At 41.4% G+C, this 20,268-nt stretch overlaps 1 protein-coding gene across 7 annotated transcripts in view; it reads left to right on the forward strand.

Moving 5' to 3' along the window:
- khdrbs2 (KH domain containing, RNA binding, signal transduction associated 2) overlaps positions 1 to 20,268 on the forward strand; it is a 101,829-nt gene that overhangs the window by 17,919 nt on the left and 63,642 nt on the right. For all 7 annotated transcript variants that reach the window (XM_053875274.1, XM_053875275.1, XM_053875269.1 and 4 more), the window contains exon 2: positions 2,490 to 2,617. In XM_053875274.1, the coding sequence (XP_053731249.1) occupies positions 2,490 to 2,617 (128 nt within the window). The remainder of the gene's footprint in view (positions 1 to 2,489; positions 2,618 to 20,268) is intronic.

Here is a 20,268-nt window from a genome sequence, read left to right on the forward strand (position 1 = left end):
CAAACTGTTCATTTTAATATGTTCGATAATTAGGCTATTTGTTGTACAAATAATATCAAATAGAGATCAATTAAAACATAAACTCTTTCTTACATCTATATATGTTTGCAAATAGAGATTGGGACAAATCAGTGTGATTTCATGCGCAACTTCAGATCATCTTCGAAATATATAATAGTACTCCAAAACAAAAGGCTTATCCAATGAACCGCAGAAGTCGAAAAGCATGAACAGGATCAAACAGAAGGATCTTCTGAACACTCACTGTCTGCTCAGTACACGTGGTAAAAAATGCAAAACACACAACGAACTCTGGAGAAAAACAGGTGCGGGGCAAACGCAGAGTTTATCCAAAATTCAGAGCGACCGTACCGTGAGGAGTAAACACTGACAATGTCTGTCTGAAAGTTTGGCACAGTACTTGTTGATCATCTAGAAAGCAGTGACTCATTGGGGCATGAACGTGCCGAAATTACCCCTCATGACAAGACTCCTTTGCCAGCTTAATTTACATCCCACATGCGTTTCAAGACTTGGACTATTGGTTCTCTATCAGGGCCATTGAACATACAGTAAAGCAAGGCACACACAGATAGGCTGTTTTCCCCCCCCCAAGTTTTCCGCAACAATTGTTATTTGATCAGCTTGTCCTTTAATAGATTACCATGTTAATATATAGACGTCTCTGAAACGGTAACTTCTTACTGTAATTGTAACTGTTCAATACTTACAACCAAAGTTGTAAGTTGCGTATGGGAATGCAGCCAATCATGAAGCCAGCTGACTCAGAAACCAGAAAAAAAGGGAGTTTTCAACATTTAAATGTCACTGCCATCTGGTGTAATCTGAACCAAGTCCATTCCCTTCAGCATTCCTTAGCAGCGTGCCCAAGCAACAGACACTAAAGACATCAAAGACAAGAAAAAAAAACATCAAAGACACACACCAAACAAGAAAGATGCGAACAGATCTACAGCACAAGTTTTATCACACATGATCACACGAGAATTGTGACTTGGATAGCAAGCTTGCTCGGGGGGACAGAATCTATATGTGTGTGGTGAACTACAGTACATTGAAATCATCGGGGTGCACCTCAGATACAGCAACTGAAACCCATTTTTTAATCTTTGTGTGTGGGCTTTCTGATGAACCAAACATTATGATTCAGACAATGTGTAAAGATGTGAAAAGGTGTATATGGTACAAACGTGGCCCTTGATCCAGTCTGGATTTGATGTATTTGTACCCTGAATAAGATGATGATCTGACTTAATCTTACTTAATGCTCAATAAACACAGTCATTCCACTACACATGTGATGTCATTGCCTCTGCCTTCGAGTGGTCGGCTAGCTACACAACACTGGTCCCTCGCTAAGAGGGTCTACTGGGACAAAAAAATACTCAATACTCAAAACCACTTACTTGTATCACTCCATTCTTTCTTGAGTCTTTTGGTTTCACTCAGGGTTGGGTGAGTTAGTGTAAGTGAGTCAGTCCAAAAGACAGAAAAACGGGTTAAGTTTTACAAAATAGGAGAATGTAGTCACTTGTATTTAAAGACGAACAACTGTAAATATTGGAAGATCCTTTAAAGTGGGGAGCATATCACACATCATTGGCAAAAGAATAAGATGTATCAATTTTATTATTATTATTATTTTGTTCATTTTTTTGGAACAAAAAATGTAGTTAAAATGAGCATCACCATTGGAAGAATCCAATTTAAAAGGTGAAAATATACTTAAAAAATAACAAATGAGTTTCTATTTTGAATTTGAAAAGTTATGAATGCTGAAAAAAGTACAATATTTTGGCCACGCCAGGTTTAATTGATGCACTTTAATATGTAGCTTCATCTTAAAGTGCCAACAAACATAACATGTACCTAAAAAATTAACTGGCATAATTTACAGAACATAGTGTCAATATATCAGCTGAAATGTAAATACAATAAAATGTAAAAGGTAGATAAATACATGAAAATAATGAATAACAGAAAAGGGTGAAATGGTGAAGTAAAACTACGCCATGTTTCAGATTTATTCCCTTGTTATGTAAATACAGGGAAAGGGCTGCGTGTGGCTCCAGGCAGCTGAGGTCTGAATGAATTTTAAATCATGGATTTGATGTAAAGCATCCGGAGTAGACATGAGAGTGCCAAAAAAAAAAAAAATATGTAAGCCACTTTGTTTCTGGATCAAGAGATTACATCGTCATCGCGGCAGAATCATCAGTGAGATAATCTCATATCACTTACTTTGCAATTTCATCATATTTGCAGCAGCGACGCAAAAATAATCAGCAGAATGTTTTGGGAGTGATGCAATGCTTAGTTAAATTTCTCCTAATGTGTCCCCTGCCCCGCGCTATTTAGTTACATGCCGCCGCAGTCTCTCGCATGAGATTAGAAGACTTTCACACTGGCTCTGCCAGATTACGTAACTAATTATCTGTCTTATCTCCATTCATTTTGCCTCGCTGCAGAAATTGAGAAGTACGAAGGCGACGAGCTGAGGAGAGATGTTGATGTGAAGAAATACCTAGATATCATCAGCAATAAAAATATCAAGCTGTCGGAGAGAGTTCTCATCCCTGTCCAACAGTATCCAAAGGTAAGTGAACTCCAGCGCCACCCATCTCACCTGTCCAACGCCGGCAACATGTGACATTTGTAGCTGTTAAATTCAAATTGTTTAAAAGTAAAGTAAGTACTGTAACTGTAAACCAATCCTCAAAATAAAAAAAAGAAAGCTGCTCTCCCATTCATCATTGCTGCTCAAAGACTTGTAGTTTTCACTCCTGTGTGTCGCTGCACCTGAGTTGCCAACCATCTGCTTCTATCTTTAACATGGACTCCGGGTCATAAAAGCTTCCTTACTTGAATATAACCTGGTGTCTTGCGCCTAGACAGGATCAGGTGGTGTTGTAAAATTGGGAACCTCTGAGGCTCATCTACTAGCAGAAAAAGCTCTGAAGTGGCAGATGAAATTCTTGTACCTGCTGTTGTGTGTTCATCCATCGCCTCCTGCTGGAGATTGTCCCAGCTACATCGGTCGAGAGGTGAGGGAGACCCTGGACAGGATGACAGCCCATCGCAGTTTTCCACTCACGCATATCATTTAACATTATTTCTGTGGGAGGAAACAGGAGGGAACTCACACGGGTGTGAGAAGAACGTACCTGATTCAAACCAGGACCTCAGTACTGTCAGGCTGCAGTGCTTCCCACTACCCCACCATGCTGAATCAATGGATGTATTTTTTTTTAAGTTATAATGTATGTTGCTGCATTAATTTTAGCTGTCAGCTGGTGAACAGCACTTCCTGCAGCCCATGATTGCTTCACCTGCTCCAGTGTTTACACAAACACTTTTGGGCACTAAGAATCCCAGCGAGGTAATGGAAAGTCATCCAGAAGTGTCTGTTTACTTTGACGCAGTCATCAAAAAAGCAAAGTTTTCAGTAGACCAAAGCACTCAAGGGTACAGTGAGGAACAATGACCATAAATCACCGCGTGACACGGCGCTCTGTATTCGGAGTTATGCAATGTCAGTACTGACAAACTTTGATATGTAGCCTAATGAGGCTGCTCCATCAGGCAGCTGAGCAATAACTCACAGCTGCTTGTGCTGAACCAGAAGGTCCCAGTAATGAAAAAGGGCCACGTTCATTAAATGGAAGTGGTGTTGTCTAGTTAGCTGTGAATGTTTTCTGTTATCAGTCATTTTCCCACCTCTATTAACAGCATTTTAGCTAATGGGGGACAGCACGTTCAAATCGGAATAGAGTGTTGCAGCATTGTACACCGGCTGATACCTGCCTAATGGACAACAACATGGCTGGACCATGGTCCTAACAAGAACATTCTGATTGGTACCTGCCAGCATGCCGCTGGGTTGGTCCCATCATGGCAGCCTGTTTTACCAATTTAGGTGAAGCTAAGTCGCAGCATTTCAGGCCTGATTCCTCTGCATCACGCCTTGCGCCTGTGAAAGTTGCCCGGTGGGCAGCTCCTGTGGCGGGCACAGTGAACGCGCTACACAGAGTGAGCCACCCAGCGCGAGGCTCTGCCTAACAGCGAGAGAGTTCGAGCCTCTGTTTACACGGAGTACGGGATGCAAATATTATCCACCGTTAACTACCTACTCGGCCGCCTCTACAACGGCGGGCATGGTTTTCAGCGTCAGAACCTCCAAGGAACAGACGCTCATCCAGCGTTCTGAGTCACAGCAGCAGTCCTAGCTGCTTGTTGGTGATGTTTCGAAAACCAATGATTGTTTGGTCGTGGATAAATGTATAAGAACAATTGCTTGCGCTCAACCTGCGACAGGTTGTCGTTCATCACGCTGCAGAGACGCAGGAAGAGCGCTCGAATATAGAAATTTTATAATCAAAGCAGCAACTTCTTCTCCCATTAAAAAAAAAAAAAAAAAAAACTGTTAAATTATTGTTTAAATTTTACACATTGTTTTTTTGTAGGTCATTGTTCAATTGACAGTTCAATGACAGCTAAATCTTAAGTCGTGATTATGATACGAATCAAAATAATGGCAATTATCGTTTTTCCCATAAACGCCCAGCCCTGGTCCTGGTTCAGGTGAGCCATTTGTTTTGGAGGGTTAAGCTAAGGGTGAGAGGCTGGGGACAGAATTATGTCAATGTCCCCACAAGGATAGCAATTCAGACGTGTGTGTGTGTGTGTGTCTGCCTGTCTTGTTTTTAACTCGCAAAGAAGGCAAGTCCCCTTCTGTGAGATCCCCAAGAGTTATTGAAACGCTGTTTTCACATGGCAAGAATTTAAGGGGTCCAGAAAAGGGCAGAGGTCTAGTCGCATCTCCACCTCAAAGCACGACATGACCATCGAGCTCCAATGAGACAGGGTGCGGCGCTGCATTCCACTGGACACTTACTTGAAACAAACCCCTACTGTTGAGTTCTCTGAAGAAACTCTGGACCCCTGGAAAGGAGACGGCCACAGACATCAGAGCTGCTACATTCAGACTGAATTTTAGCACACAAGCAGCGTTATGAATCAGAAAATTTGCTTCTGTGCTGCAGCCGCCAAAAAAAGATGGCAGTTTCCTGGCTCAGAACACGAGAGGCTTTCCTCTCTCATGTCCACATTTTCATAATCATAGCCACATTTAAATTTTGGTCTGACGGCCATTTTAATTTGCATGTGTTGTTTGGCATGTGGGAGCCATTAGTGATGTAAACCATAATTGAACCATGACGTTGACACCAGCTTTTTGCCTCATATCAAGACAATTTTATTGCTCACGGTATGGGCTGCCTTGTTATGCTCCACCTACAAACCAAGACGAAATAAAGCGCATGCTCATGCTGCATTAGCATTTCCAGGATTTCTGCCAGGTCTGTGCTAACCAAATAAATACATTTAAAAAACAGAATGCAGCCAGTCAAGAAGTGATAGCGAAACAATGCAGCACAGGCAAAAGTTGCTGAATTGGTGCAAAATTTTAATCCTAAGAAATAAATCTCTCTCCATTCTCTTCATGTGTCGGGATAGATGTGCAACTTGAGTTCCGCAAGCAATATACTTCAGTCTTTTTAGAGATTGTTCTCTTAAAAACACGCTGAAAACCACCATAATCATGTTCATCTCCCTCCCGTTGGGTTCGATGTTTCCACTTCATTTTATACGTTTTGTCACTTGAGATTTCATCTTTTAAAAGGGACAATTTTTCCAAAGGCATGGTGGCCTGTTCTGCCTTCACACACAAAACATAGGGTTAGCCATGGGATGGTGCTCCTTCCACTGTGTGTCGCTTGGTATATGAAGCGCCACCAAAGACTGTGAGTTTCAGTCAACATACAACGCTGACTTCAGCGTCAGCCAGTGAGACATGCTTCCCTGGAGTGGAGGTACAGCTGTAGACTTTCTACTCACCACACACAGGCTTCATTTACTCTCCCCAGCGTCCCACACACTTCTATACTGGGGACCTTTGTTGGTGGAATCATTGACAGTTCTGATGCCATACGGCCTCAGGGCACAAGAGTCACCTCACACTGGTTACGTGTTGAGATGTGCGGGGAAGCAGACTCATGGCAGTAGTAAGATAACTCTGCTGCTAACCATCAATAGCAAAAAAAACTGGTCATGAGCCAGAAATTATTTTTGTGTGCCTTTCAACTGCGAGGATATCTAGATGCGATTTGTGGAATTCTCCTGATAAATTATTTATCCAGAGCAGTCACTTTTGTTTCTTGCCTATAAACTGCAGTGAGTCTTTTTTTTTTTTTAGGCAGACTGTTCAATCAAGATGCAGTGTGTGGGAGAGACAGCAGGTGCATGACACCAGTGTTAACCACAAGCTGTGTCGGAGGGCGAGTGCGTTTGAGAGTTGTCTCTTAAGTTCTTGTTGGAATCACAGATCACGGTGCTTCAAGAAAACTTGAAACAAAGCTAACAGTCCTCTGTTCATTTCTGCAACGTCACGCCACTTTTACAAGCTTTGCTGAGCATAAACTTCCCACATTGTCAGGAGTGGAAGTCCAAACAAGCTCAGGGAACATGATGCACAGTGAATTATTTATATTGAACAAGTCGTACAGCGAAGGAATTCAGGCAAGCTTTGCATAGCCAGTCTGTCCGAGATCTTAAGCGGCTCAGCCAATCTGCAGGTTGGCTTTACCGAGCAGAAGACAAGTAAAGTGGGTCCAAGAACAGGGATCACAGGGAGAGGGGGATCTGAGTGAGGACATTGGCAACATGGCTCAAAGAGTCTGGCAGTGAGCTGAAGGAATACGTGGCCATGCAAAGTTAATTAGAAAATGAGCAAAAGGTTGAGGGGGTTTGGTTTGGCAGAGAGAGGGCGTTGAACTGAACATGGGCACCATACTAACTGTTCTGTCAAGGAGAGAGAGGACGTATGCAAACTTAAAAATGACTCACTTGAGAAACTGCATCAGTGTGTTCTCTTACTCTTTCAGTCGGTTGTATAGCACCAATGAATGTTGGTTTACTATGAAGACTAATGCCACACTGAGGTTGCACCCAGTTCTCCCACCCGGACCTTTTTGTCTTCTCCTTGACCCTCAAAAATGAGTATTGAGGGGGGGCTGGGGTAAAATATACCACTAAGAAGTGGGACACCCCTTGAGTCTACCTTCAGAGTCATTTTCGGAAAACCAGCCAGTTTCATGTCAAGAGTAGGGATGCACCAATCCTGATCTTGGTATTAGGTATCGATCTGATCCAACCTCTTGTAGTGGGATTGGGTATTGCTGAAAAACGGTCAATCCAGGAAGGTTTAGGACTCATGTTGACATCACGTGGCATCCGTCAGATTGATAACATGGCAGCAGCCGATACTCAGCTGTGTCCAAAATTTTGGCAACATTCGGTGAACACTTTGTTGAAATAAACAGCAAGTTTGTCATTCCATATCATTTTGCCTTTCACTCAAACCAGTTTTAACCTGCTGCATGGCAAGCTGGTTAAAACCTTTGGGTCGGCATCAGTAGCCCGAGGACCCAAAGCCCAGGTATCGGTATCTGTACCATAGAAGTCAGATCGGTGCATCCCTAGTCAAGAGCCCTCAAAAGTGGAGTGTCGTGAATAACACAATGTCTACATCGAAATTATGCCCTATATGTTTTACTATTTATGCGTGTCCCGCAGTTTTACATTGCACCCCGTAGCACTTACATGTGCTGGCTAATACAACAGTCCACTTGCGGAGGAAAGTGCTCACACAATTTTAGAACATTTATTTGCGTTTTTGTTATAATTAATTGGGGTCTATTAAGCTTAACCTCCGACCCCAAAATAAATAGGAGAACTGTTTGAATTCTTTTTTTTTTCTAACTGTAATGTATAAGAAAGGGAAAGTGATATCCTTTGAGAATGCACATTGTTGTCTACACTCATTAAAGCCACAGTTGCAGGGACAAAAGAAAATATTGAGAAAGTTAGAAAACATTTTGGCTGAACGTCACACTTAAAAGAGATTTATGCCTGAGGTTGGAAAATGTTTTGGCCTTGAGAGGCAATTTTATTCTAGACATGCTCATCAGTACATGCTGATGTCCTGCTATTACACAAAGATACAGGCTCAAACTGTACATTTTGGTGGGACTACATAAGGCAATAGAGTTGACTCACACCAATCACGTTTGTCTCCCGCACAACGGAGGTGAAACTAACAAGCCGAGGAAAGACGCTGATAAAAGGCTAATGGCTGACAGTAGGGGACAGGTGGTGGCAGCAATTAAAGCTGAGGTTGACTCCGGTTCTTCCATGAAAACACAAAAAATGCTACCAACCCCGTGAAGTAAAATAATGGTCCGGTGAAAAAGTTTTCTTTGTTGGTCTGCTGCTGTCAGCCAACAGAGGTAGACGATGACAAGCGCTTCGAAAGCAGCGTGATGGAGAGCAAGAGGAGGAGGAGGCAGCTTGTTGGAAGTCTTTGCTCAACAGTTTTCTTTTTTTTTCTTTTTTTTTTAAAAGAAGTGCCAGGGCCTCTGTTGGGTTGTCTACATGATTCTGTGGAAAATCTGGATGGAATCTTTCAGTTTCAATGACATTTCTCTTGCTGTATTGGTAATATACATTTGCATTCACCCTTATAACAGGTTCAGGCTAAAGTCAGTTTGTTTTCAGAAGTCCATGCCAGTGGCGTGCTAGTTTAGAGGTGTCTGCTTCACTGTCACTTTACATCTCTGCCATGACTGTCAACAGCTCTAGAGCGCCTCCGGACTGTCTAACACATGGAAGAAAAAAAAAGAAAAAAAAAAAGCACAAGACACCACCCTCAGCCTCCTCTTCGTCTTCTGAATATCTTATCTGACTTTGAAATCCAGTCAAATCCTGTTCCATAATTCCAACACTGCTCCAGGTGGGGCATCAATTGCCAGAGCTATTAGAAAAGCCCTCCACAAAGGAGGATGTCGGCGGGACACTGAATGTTTTCATCCGAGCCTCCTGAGCCGAGTGCTTCAGTCGAGTGAGACCCTCAGGACAATCCTTGGAAATCAATTTAGTGTTTCTCCCGCGGAATCAGTGTTGGGAAAGTAATTAATCCACGCACAGGAGCTGCACTCCATTAAAAAGATTCAAAGTCTATTGAGAGTCAGTGGGCATTGATTCACCATCAAAGTTCATTTTCAATCAAAACTGGCTTTAAGTTTAACTAAAAATATCATTAACTCAAAGCCCATGAATCTGTCTGTTAAATTTGAGATCATCTTTCTGCACTTTTTTAACATGGAGGAACCATTTCAGTTATTATGTACTTAAATAAATGGGTTATAACTTCAAAAGTCTTTTAAATCATTGCACCAGAATTAACACAGCCAACTGATATAATATTTTCCAACAATTAGAAATGAAATTAGAAAAAAAAAAAAAAAAAAAAAATATATATATATATATATATATTCGCAAGTAAAATAAACATGGGCTTTTTAATATGAGAGTTTTGTTTTATGAGTCATACTAAATCCAGTCAGGACTGGGAATCAATATTTGGTTTGAAGCATCTTTGACTAGCTTTTTAACCTTGATGTGTGAAGATGATTCAGATGCAGGCTTTTTGAGAAATCCCGATGGTTCTTGTTTTCTGTTAATGTACCGAACCACCGTCTCCGTCTGACTGCCTCACACCGAACATTGATAACACCTGAGTAATGCAAAGTAGCTCCCTTTCCCTCCAATAAAACGGAGTCCTGTTTAATATTACTTGGCTGGACTGTGTGCAGTTTTGGCGCTCAGATATACAGACACCAGACTCATTGGAGTTTTTATTGGTTTATTTCGACCTAAATGAGTTGAAGGAAAAGTAAGCGGCTTCATTGCAAGTCAGGATCAGATCACATGGATGGAGGGTCGGAAGGGAGACAAGCCATTCTCACTTCCAAGGCGCTAAAAGGTGACTATTTGCAAGTGCACTTTTGCGTCCCAGACTGACACCTACCGTATTAGGTCTTCAATTTGAGCATATATTTCGCCTGAGGGTCGCTCATTTCACACTCTATAATCAGTTGTGTCACTTGGTATATATAGTTCCTCAAATGATCATGGTGCCACATAAGGTGCTATATATAGCAAAGGAGCAATAAGAGCTCCGGGTCATCACCCACACACTCGTCCTAACTGCAACCCCTCCATTTCGGGAAGGGAAACATTTTACTTCATTCCACCTATTTGTCAATATGCAATGCGGTTGCCTGACTTTTACACTGACATTGGACGCAAAAATCCACATGCAAGTGAAAGTCATGTTGGGGATCAAGGATCTGTGGACCTTCTGCCTGACTCACAATGTTTTTTTTTGGAATACCTTTTTTTTATTCAGTAAAATGCTTTTATTGGAGGAACAGCAGAATAAAGCTGGTGACAGTGAAAATTGATGGCTAAAAATGTGTGATGACTTTTCGTGACTAGTGACACAGTAAATTCAATAAACAAAAGCACTCGGCGATAGGCTGCGGTGAAAGTAGTTGAATATTTGACAGACATACAGTATGTTCCACAGTATGCTTCGCAGTGTCGTCCTGTTACATCCTTAAATACGATTCAGTAAACACGGCCAGATTCTCATTCGGTCAAAATTATCTGTCAAAGAAAAACGACCTTTTGAAGAGATAATAGTGGAAACTTTTTTTTATCACACAACAGGAAAGGTTTTTAAAAAATCTGAATGTAACATGAAATAATGATAATTTATTCACATTATTTCAAATATTTGCATCCAGGAAATGTGTCCAGATGGGTCCAAAATATTAAATAAAAACAGCATACATTGGGTACAGCAGTCAGGCATCACAATTTAACCCCAAAATAAAACTGGCAGAACAGCCTGTCTGGGGTCTACGAGAGATGTAAAACTGGCAAAATATATTGTGATAATATTTCCCTATCCCCAGTGGTGGCCTTTTCAAAGTGGCTGATGGAAGTCCAGAGTGACCATGCAACCTCTCAGGAGAGAAATGTTCTTCCCCAAGCTTAATTTGTCTCTTCCTCTGAAGTTAGACGGTTTTGTGCCACTTTTTGGAACAGATTGAAGCACTGCATTCATTTCTCAATATATGGTTTCACTATATTTATGTTCCTATATTTATGTTGTACATGGGACTTTCTGCGTTCAAGCCTCACCTAAAGTATGATATTCGTATTTCAAAATAAGACGTTTAACACTGTATTTTCCGGCTGTGTAATGATGAAAATCAGAATATAAAACTACTTTTTCAGTACCTATATATTGTGCTGTTTAGTGAACCCTAATTCCTCTCTGCCAGCAATATGAGGGGAAAAAAAAACCATTTTTTAATGTAATGTAATGTAATTATAAATGCTACATATATTGGATACATTGAAAAAAAGGATGTAATTACATGATTTGTTAGTGCTCTACATCACAGAAGCAGTCTGGACCAGAAACAGCATTTACTTAAACTTCTTTGCTCCAGTGGTTCGGCCTGCCTTCAACCCCATTGTGCATTAATGAGCCTTGGCTGCCGAAAAGTCTGTTCCGCCACTGGTTCACTGCTTTTACTTCCCACTTTCCAGCAGTGGTCTACATCTTCAGCATAACATGAAAAATAGTGAGGGATACAAAATAACAATGAGAAATAGAACTAAATTAGCCGAGATTTATAGTATAATCGCATTGACAAAAAGAGCTTAGAATGGAAAAGAGGAATTGTTTTCTTTTCACAAGATATTAATTGGAGAACGATTATATAATATTTTGGAATTATCAGTGCTCTTAATTTAAGTCTTAATGCAGTATGTTTGGACAGAAATGGATGTGTAGAAACATGATTTCTCAGGAGAATTAATAGGGCCAAATCTGCAAAGCAAGGGAACAGTCCAGGCAGCCAGAGCAGTTGTCCAGCTGGTGTGGCCTACTTGCACAGTCAGCAGCCTCCAGACTGCAGTGTCACGATACAGAACATCGCGCTGCGCATCTATTTAATGCTTCTATCACTCAGTAAGTGTCTCACGGTCAAGCAGAGGTGAGAGACGTAACTGGTATAGACATAAGATGATTCAGATCGACGCTTCCAGGTTCTAGAAGTTGCAGCAGGCGTTTTTAAACTTTCTGTTTTGGGCAGGTTTAACTTGCTCTGACTGAGTGATCCGTTGGTTTCCTGGGACAGAGTGGGGGCTGGAAGTACCTGAAGATGTGAACGAGTCAGCATCATCTGAAACCTCCAGCCGATCAAGAAGCAATGGAGGAGGGGGGACAATAAAGTGGTGGCAATAAAGATGCTAGTTTTGAATTCTGAGAAGTAAAACCTTTCCAATCTATAGCCGCCCTCACGCGGCCCGTCTCTTCACTTAAGTTTCACGAGCAACAGACCAGTCATTTTGATGTTTCTTCAGGGATTTTTCCATTCAAAACAGGCCGAAAACCACCCTTATCATGTCCACCTCCATGATGCGTTATGTGTTATCCGGTTGTTTCGATTCTGCCGGCTCTCACTTGATCTGTATCGTGTACATGTAGCGAAACCCAGATCTTTCTATCTTAGCACTAGCTTCATATGAAACACAGCATTGACTTGAATTTGAAATGAACGGGATCGTAGTACGAGAGGCTTCAAGGAGAAACATGCTGTGTTGGGTTTTTGAAGACACCCGGAAGGGAAAGTTTAGACTTGAGTTTATCAGAGCAAAGGCTCAGTAGTCCAGGTTTGGGGACTAAGTGAGACCACTTGGGGAGGAGAGGCAGGGTTGGGGATGATAGATGGGGAAATGGAGATGCCAGATAAAACGAGTGGAGGAAGACAGCCAAAGAGCTTCAGAGATGTGTTGAATGGTGCCGTGAAGAGGACGTGCGAACCAGGTGGATGAGCTACGGTAAGTAAGTCAAGCTGCAGGTGGCTGACTCACTGTGGTGTCGAATGAATAAAATTATAGTCCATAATGTGATTGTATTTTGTTAATGAATAAAAAACAACCTCAAACATGAACTTTTTACCTTGGAAAATGCCACAATAAATCGCTTTAATGGGGACAGCTGTTGTTATGCGTACTTTTGGAGGCAGCCATGTTTCATTGGCAGTGTTTTAACTTGACAAGAAGATGTGGAAAAAAACAGGCAGTTTTCCGTTACTTATCTATCCCTCAGTCTGAATGCTGGATTGTGAAGTTGGAAAATTTGGTGTGACTCTGTTCATTCCAGGAGTAAATCTCCTTCACGACTGCACTCAATTCTCCAAACCATCACATTGTTTTTTTCTAACTTAGACAGTAAAACCTTTCTTTGGGCAAATACTCGTTTAGTTCAAAGCCTCTCGTGGACTTGATTCATTCATTTATTAGCATGATCTCATTTCTGCACTTTCTTTCCATCTGTGTTTTTGCAAAGTCCTGCCGATAATAAAGTGCCTCGTGTCTTGAAACGACATCTGAGAACAAACTATGACACATCATGGGCTTCTCCTGTCACGTTTCACCAGTGTCAGAGAGCTCACTGGCGCTTACAGCCGCCATCTTGCTGGAAAGTAATTAAATGCAAAGTAATTAAATTATTACTTGAGAGAATTCTTCTGGATGGTTAGGTGATTTGACGAGGCGGCGCATAGAAGATTAATGCCTTTTGACAGCGAGAGGACCCGCGCTTGTGGGATCTAATATTATATTCGAGGCTCCAGCTGTGAGTGTTTGGGAGTGAGCGTCCTGTGTTTTGTCTTTGGCAGAGAATTTCGGATTGTGTTGATGGCGGCTACACACGTCTGCGTTTTTCCTATCCAAGCGAGACACTTTACTGCGGAGCAGAGAAGTTGCCAGTGTGCATGATTTTTTAAAACTCAATTCAGGCACTAAAATAAGAACAGAAGGAAAAAAAGAAAATAAATATGACTTAATATTTGTCACAACACAGACTTATAACTTGACAACTCGCAACTAACTCATTTCACTTGGGCTGATCGGGTCATACCTTGGGAAATATTACATTTTCTTTCATGCCTTTCGCTATTTCATCATGTTAAAGCTCTCACTCCTGATATTTGGTCGGGTTAAGTGATTAATTCTGCGCTCTCAGATTCTGGGTGCAACACGAAATTCATTTTTGCCAATTTTCTCTGAGTATCTTAATGCATTTTGACAAGATTCCTGCTGCTGGTGTTCATTTCTTGAGTGTTAAAAGTAGGCTGACATATTTGATTTGCTTATCGCACACCTTGTCTTCAAGCATTCATATTTTAAGGCATTTTGTGTGACAGGCACAGAAATAATTGGAGACTGAATCGCAGGAAGTACGAGAGGCAAGGCAGTAAATTGATGGAGACGAAGATTAATACAAACAAAACGGCAGAGTCAACACAAACGGGTCGTGGCCCAAAGTCGAAACAGGAACAAAAAGAGTCTCAAATGGAGAATATACAATGATTCATGTCCAGAATTGTCCAGGAAGGAAGTCAGATTAAACACAAGAACGAGGAAGCGTCCACACAAAATAAAAGCATGACGGGAAGGGTCCTGACATTTTGACTGGTCACTAACTTCGGTATGTCAACATACCGAAGACTCCTGGAGTCAGAGTGAAACTATGAAGCTGATTGTGATTAGTTGAGTATTTTCGTGTTTCTTGTCCCTTAAAATACATCGGAATTGAAAACGAATTCACACAAATGTAGGAGACGCCTTGACAATACTTAAATGGAAAGTGTTTTAAATGAAGTAAGACACAACCACAACATTTTATCATATAATTTCATAATTACACATAAAATCCACTATTTTTTCATCTTGTTTTCCGATGATGTAACCATTTTTTTCTTTCTTGTCGCATACATAGGATGATTATTATATGCAAAATTACAATATGGGTGGAAATGAGCTGCTTGACTGAGGCCATCGCTCTCTGACTGTTCCTTGTTCAAGAATTCAGTTAAATAGGAGGCTGTTGGCTCTGGTCTGGTTTTCTCAGTGTCTCTGACTCACCGAGAACTTTGTTTTTCTGCTAGACTTATCAAAGCTTTTGCCCTTGGTGGAGAGCTCAGCCTCCTTTTGATCTGGACAAAGATATGATGTGCAGTGCAGATGTCAGCCTGTGAGTTAAAGCAATGGGAAATAAAAAATACTGAGGTGCTGGAATCATATGTTTTCATCAACTGTTATGAAGCACTATGTTTTTTCTGTGTCAAGACCAGGCTTGCTTTAATTAATATTTTGTTGTCTCTCACTTTTTAGTTTACAAAATGCAACACATTCTCACTCCTCACTGGTCACATATTGACCAGGGTGACACAGAAGTCAGTCTTCATGTGTGACCCCTTCATAGGCATTTCCTGGCGCTTCCATCGCAGTTGGTTATGCGTCCACATGCAACATGGCGGTGACGCCTTCAGAGCGAGAACCTGTTGCAACACTGCATAAACTTGACCACAGATCAATTGAATCTCCCCAAAAAACTAATTTCCCAAAATGTGATTTATAGAACGTATCCAAAAGAATCCCAAAACTGATTTGACTTGGTTTTGGCAAATCCCATTGGACATGCCGATGTTGCAAGTGGCAGGCTCAGCCGGGAAAAAACAGTCTTTTTTTGGCATTTCTTTCAGCACCAAGTTTGACTGGGCAAAAGAATATTCTTTGTTAGTGCCCACAAAAAGCGATATAAACAATCTACTGTTGAATTTTAAAGCCCTTTTTTTTTTTTTTTTTTTTTTTACCACAAGTGAAAGGCCAAAGTGGCTGCTTTATGTCCTTGGATGAGGTAGGTGACATCTCTGTTACACATAGCTGGCTATTCATTCAGGGCTGACTTGCTTGTCACGGGCTGCAACATCGACATCGACAGTCTGGATGATTTGAGAATTGAGTATTGTAAAAGCAACTCCTGTCGTTGTTTGGGAGTAAATCATTGATGGCGGCAAGCAGAGGTTTGGCTCAGATCTTCCTGAAAGTCTGATTTATCACTCAAACATAACAGAATGGAGCACAACTGATGAAGTGATATTATGTTTTTTCCAAATCAGCAGTCAATGAAGCTGTCATGCCGCGCTGTTCTTCATGATTGACTCTGTCTTTTGTCGATCTTTTCTCTGCAGCTCTCGAGGTGCTCGCTGCCATACCTCGTCCACGTGGATGACGCACACACTTGCTGCTGTTACATCGCTTCTTATCATCTCACTGCTTTTTCTCTTGACTATTTTTATGAGCAAACACACGCTGGTTTTGATCGACAAGTAACATTTAAATACCCTGGAGAGGATTCACAAATGAGGCTCATGGGTGACATGGTGCCATGGTCACCCATTGATTTGGCCACCCAGCCATCCAGAAAGAATTACAGAATAGGCACATCAAAACGTTGGTGAAGTCATTACTATAATACATTATATATACCCGGACTCAACCTATTTTCACTCCCCAGGCGTCAAATAGCGACTATTTTCAAGTGTCAGCCTTCCGCTTTGCATATTGACAAGTATGTGCTTCAGTGGAGTCAAAAGTTTCTGCTCCCGTATGATGTTGTCACTCAGTGTATATATAGCACCAGCAAATGTTGCTCTTCCACTTACTGACAGGCGCAGTAGAAGTCACTGCGACAGAAGCAACTTCATCATTTCAGGTGCTTTATAATATATTAAGAGACAGTCCATTTCATGTGGTGTCGACTGCATCAGGATATTCTGTACCGCGGAATATACTTCAGCGTAAAAAAAAACGCTATTTATTGGAGTGAAAATGCTTCGGCATGAGGAAAATTTGGGGCAACTGGGTTGGGTGTGTGTCACGATGGCGGATTTTTGAGCAGCCCATCAACTTCACTCGTAACCAATGCTGCACCATTGGTAACTTGTAGCTCAATCCTTGTCTGCCTACTACTGCTGAGCCTGACCTGTGACTTCCTCGCGAGACTGAAAGTCAACATTGGGACTGTCGACTCCACAATGACGGCTTGACAGCAGGATTACATAGTTCTGGATTGCATCAACGACAGATATATATATTTCAAGGTCAGAAACTCTGACATGAGCGACGTTCCACCGAAATTATAGATTCGGGAAACAACTCTGACTCAGAGGACAAGAGGAACTTGCCGTCAGCTTAGACAACACTTCGCTATTTCTCCTTCATTTGTCTCTCTTACTGTCTACTGACAGACACCGTGGGTCGTTTTCAGTCCAGACATTGTGATTTATGGTGTTTCTCGAGTACATTTCCAATTATTGTAACTAACTCCCGTCGCATTTAGATTGGAGCCAAGTTATTTGCTCAGGATACGGCGCGATGCTTCACCGCGACGACTTCCTCGGACACGTAATGGAGCCGAGCTGTCGTTAATGTTACGAGCCGCACCTGTGCTGTTTCTGCAGGACGACTCAAGAGTGTCTGCCGTGATCTATCCCTCTACGATGCAAAATGGCTGCTTGTGCTCATCGGTTTTTGGGGAAAAATGTCAGTTCAATTATAAAGATAAGAGAGGAGCTTCACCTTAATGTATTTGTTTTTGATAATTCAAACAAAGCCGAAGATTGATCACCACTGTGCCTCTTTATTTTCCAGGGACAGCTTAAGCTGATGAGGAGTTTGTTTGCAGAAGCCCAGACATGAAAATTTGACTGTGATTAGCAGAGGCTCTGTCTGCATAACAAAAGCTTGGATTAAAACCTTTCCCCCTCTAAACATAAAGCCTCATCGGCTATAAATATTAACCAGAGCTCATGACAGATTTTTTTTTCACGGCTTCATTTAAAGATCTCATTTGGATTCTGAATGCAACCTCCTCATCGACAAATAGCAGGTTGTCACAGGATAAGTGCAAAAAAAAAAAACGGTCCAAGTGAACGCCCTTCTTCTGAGAGCCTTTTCTGAATTGGAATTAATATTTTACATGACATTTCTGTGCTGTATTATGAATTGATGCCCAGCTGCCACAAGTTTCGCGTGACATTTCTGTTTGTTATTTTATACATGTATGTAAATGCTCATTCATAATTGTCTAAAATACCAGTAAAAAGTATCGGTGTAATAAATATATAAAGGAATACCTCGCTGTATATTTAGACTGGTTCACCATGGCGGGTGCTGAAAGGGAAGGAATCGACCGTGGCATTGTTCATATCACACTGGAATTGGTTTGAGAATCAAATTGTTTTGTCGGCGCGCTCCCCGCCCGCGATTGTCTGCACCCACATACTTTCTGTGCTTCTCTCATTTCACCACCCGTTAAAAAAAAAAACAGACTCCATCCTCCAGTGACCTGAACTCCTGACATTGACGGTATCTGCTTTAACAAGTCGGCCAACTTGGAGAAACAGACGGCTATATTGTGGTGTGCTACTTTGGAATTCCTGCTGTGCAAAGCTGGCGCAATCCACAAAGTCATTTCTATTAAAGATTAATTAGATTCATCATTTATTGTATAATGAAAAACGTATTAGTATATCATCACCTTGAGGCGTGAAATTGATTTTTAGTGTCTGCTAATCAAGATTGCAGCGTCTGAATACAAATAATAGCATAAATCTGTGTCACGAAGAAGGCGTGTTGCACTTGCGCGTACTTTATTGCGTTTTCTCCGAGTACTCAGCATGCACATGCAAATAAACCTTACAATTGAACTCCCTCCTTGGAGCGACTGGGAGCTTATCATTGTTGTGGTTGTTGTGACCTTTAGCTCAAGCTGCCGTGCTGCTCTGCCCATTGACAAATCCCATTCTTGTTTGGCTCCTAGAGAAGGAAATATAGCACGGAAAGGTGTTTTGGCCAGATAACTGTGGAATCCAGTTGAGGCCTCAGGATGTGAATGAAAATTAAGCTTTTGTGTGATAGCATCATTGTGACAAGCTGGGCATCCGTCATGTTTAATGTAGGTTTGAATCCCAGCACAATGGCAACAGCTGTTAAAGGTAGACAGTGGCACACGCACGCGGTTAAGGAACTTATTTTTGGCAGGGCTGGCTATCTTTTGATTTGACGCTTGTGCGAAAGAACTTGGGGAGCGGCATCTGTTCCTTATGATATAATGGTTTTGTCACAGTTGGATTCTTTCGTTCCATTGAGTATTTAATGATGATCATGAACAAGGTTTATTTTCAAACAGAATTATGGGCTGCTCAACTAGAACATGAAGAGAACCAGCACTCAGTGAGCGCAGACCTCTGCCAAGCTGCTTACTTCCTCCCTTGTGTTTTTTACCCAGCATCTATCTATCTATCTGTCTATCTATCTATCTATCTATCTATCTATCTATCTATCTATCTGTCTATCTATCTATCTGTCTATCTATCTATCTATCTATCTATCTATCTATCTATCTATCTATCTATCTATCTATCTATCTGTCTATCTATCTATCTGTCTATCTATCTATCTATCTATCTATCTATCTATCTATCTATCTGTCTATCTATCTATCTGTCTATCTATCTATCTATCTATCTATCTATCTATCTACCATCCCAGTTGGGGTTTTGGAACGCAATTTTGTATTGGCCCAAGTATTTAGATGGTTAGTTGGTTTGCAAAAGTGGGTTTGAGCTACTCGTATTTTGTGTTTGCAATATGAGCAAGACAGCCACTTCTGCCACATCTATATCGGTCTATACACCAGTTACTCCTCCTCGTCATCACTAGTTGCATTCTTGATTTCTAGATGGAAACAAATAGTTTCATTGAAGCAACAAGCGCATGCAGAATTTTGCTGTGACTTGTTGTTTTACTATTGTGTTGTAACACTTTCCAGCGCGGTCCCACTTAAGTTTTATGGGCTGGTTCCACAGAAAGTAAAAGGTTCTGAGAATCCAGAACCCGAACTGTGCTGGTGGAAAAGGCCTTGCCGTGGTGTGCCGTGACGATGGAATGACTCTCAACAGAGATGGATTGGACAGTGTATCTGGGACAAAGAAAAAGAATACAAACTTGAAATCCGTGCCACTAAAGTTTTGTCACGACGCAAAGTTTAAAGGCGACTGGAGGAATGTTACTAAAATACTCACGTTTCCTTTGTGGCTGAGCTCTTTGTGTATCCATAGCCTTAAGAGAAGTCAGTGCACTGGCTGCTCTCATTCTCCGAGCATGTATTATTGTCCCCTCACTCACGAACCATGCAATACGAGATAATTAAATTTCTCCACTTCAGGCAATCATTTCCTACGTGGAGTAAGCATTAAATTGTTTTCTTCCTCCGAATCAGAGAAAATGATACTGCTGCTTCACTTCCAGATGACACTGCTCGCGAAAACGCTTCACCTTCCTACTGTTCCAGGAAGACATGAAAATAATATGGAGGAACAATGAGACAGCGGCCTCAGCCATTATATCAAGAAAGAG

This window comes from Synchiropus splendidus, chromosome 9 (genome assembly GCF_027744825.2).
Source record: "Synchiropus splendidus isolate RoL2022-P1 chromosome 9, RoL_Sspl_1.0, whole genome shotgun sequence".
Lineage (NCBI taxonomy): Eukaryota > Metazoa > Chordata > Actinopteri > Syngnathiformes > Callionymidae > Synchiropus > Synchiropus splendidus.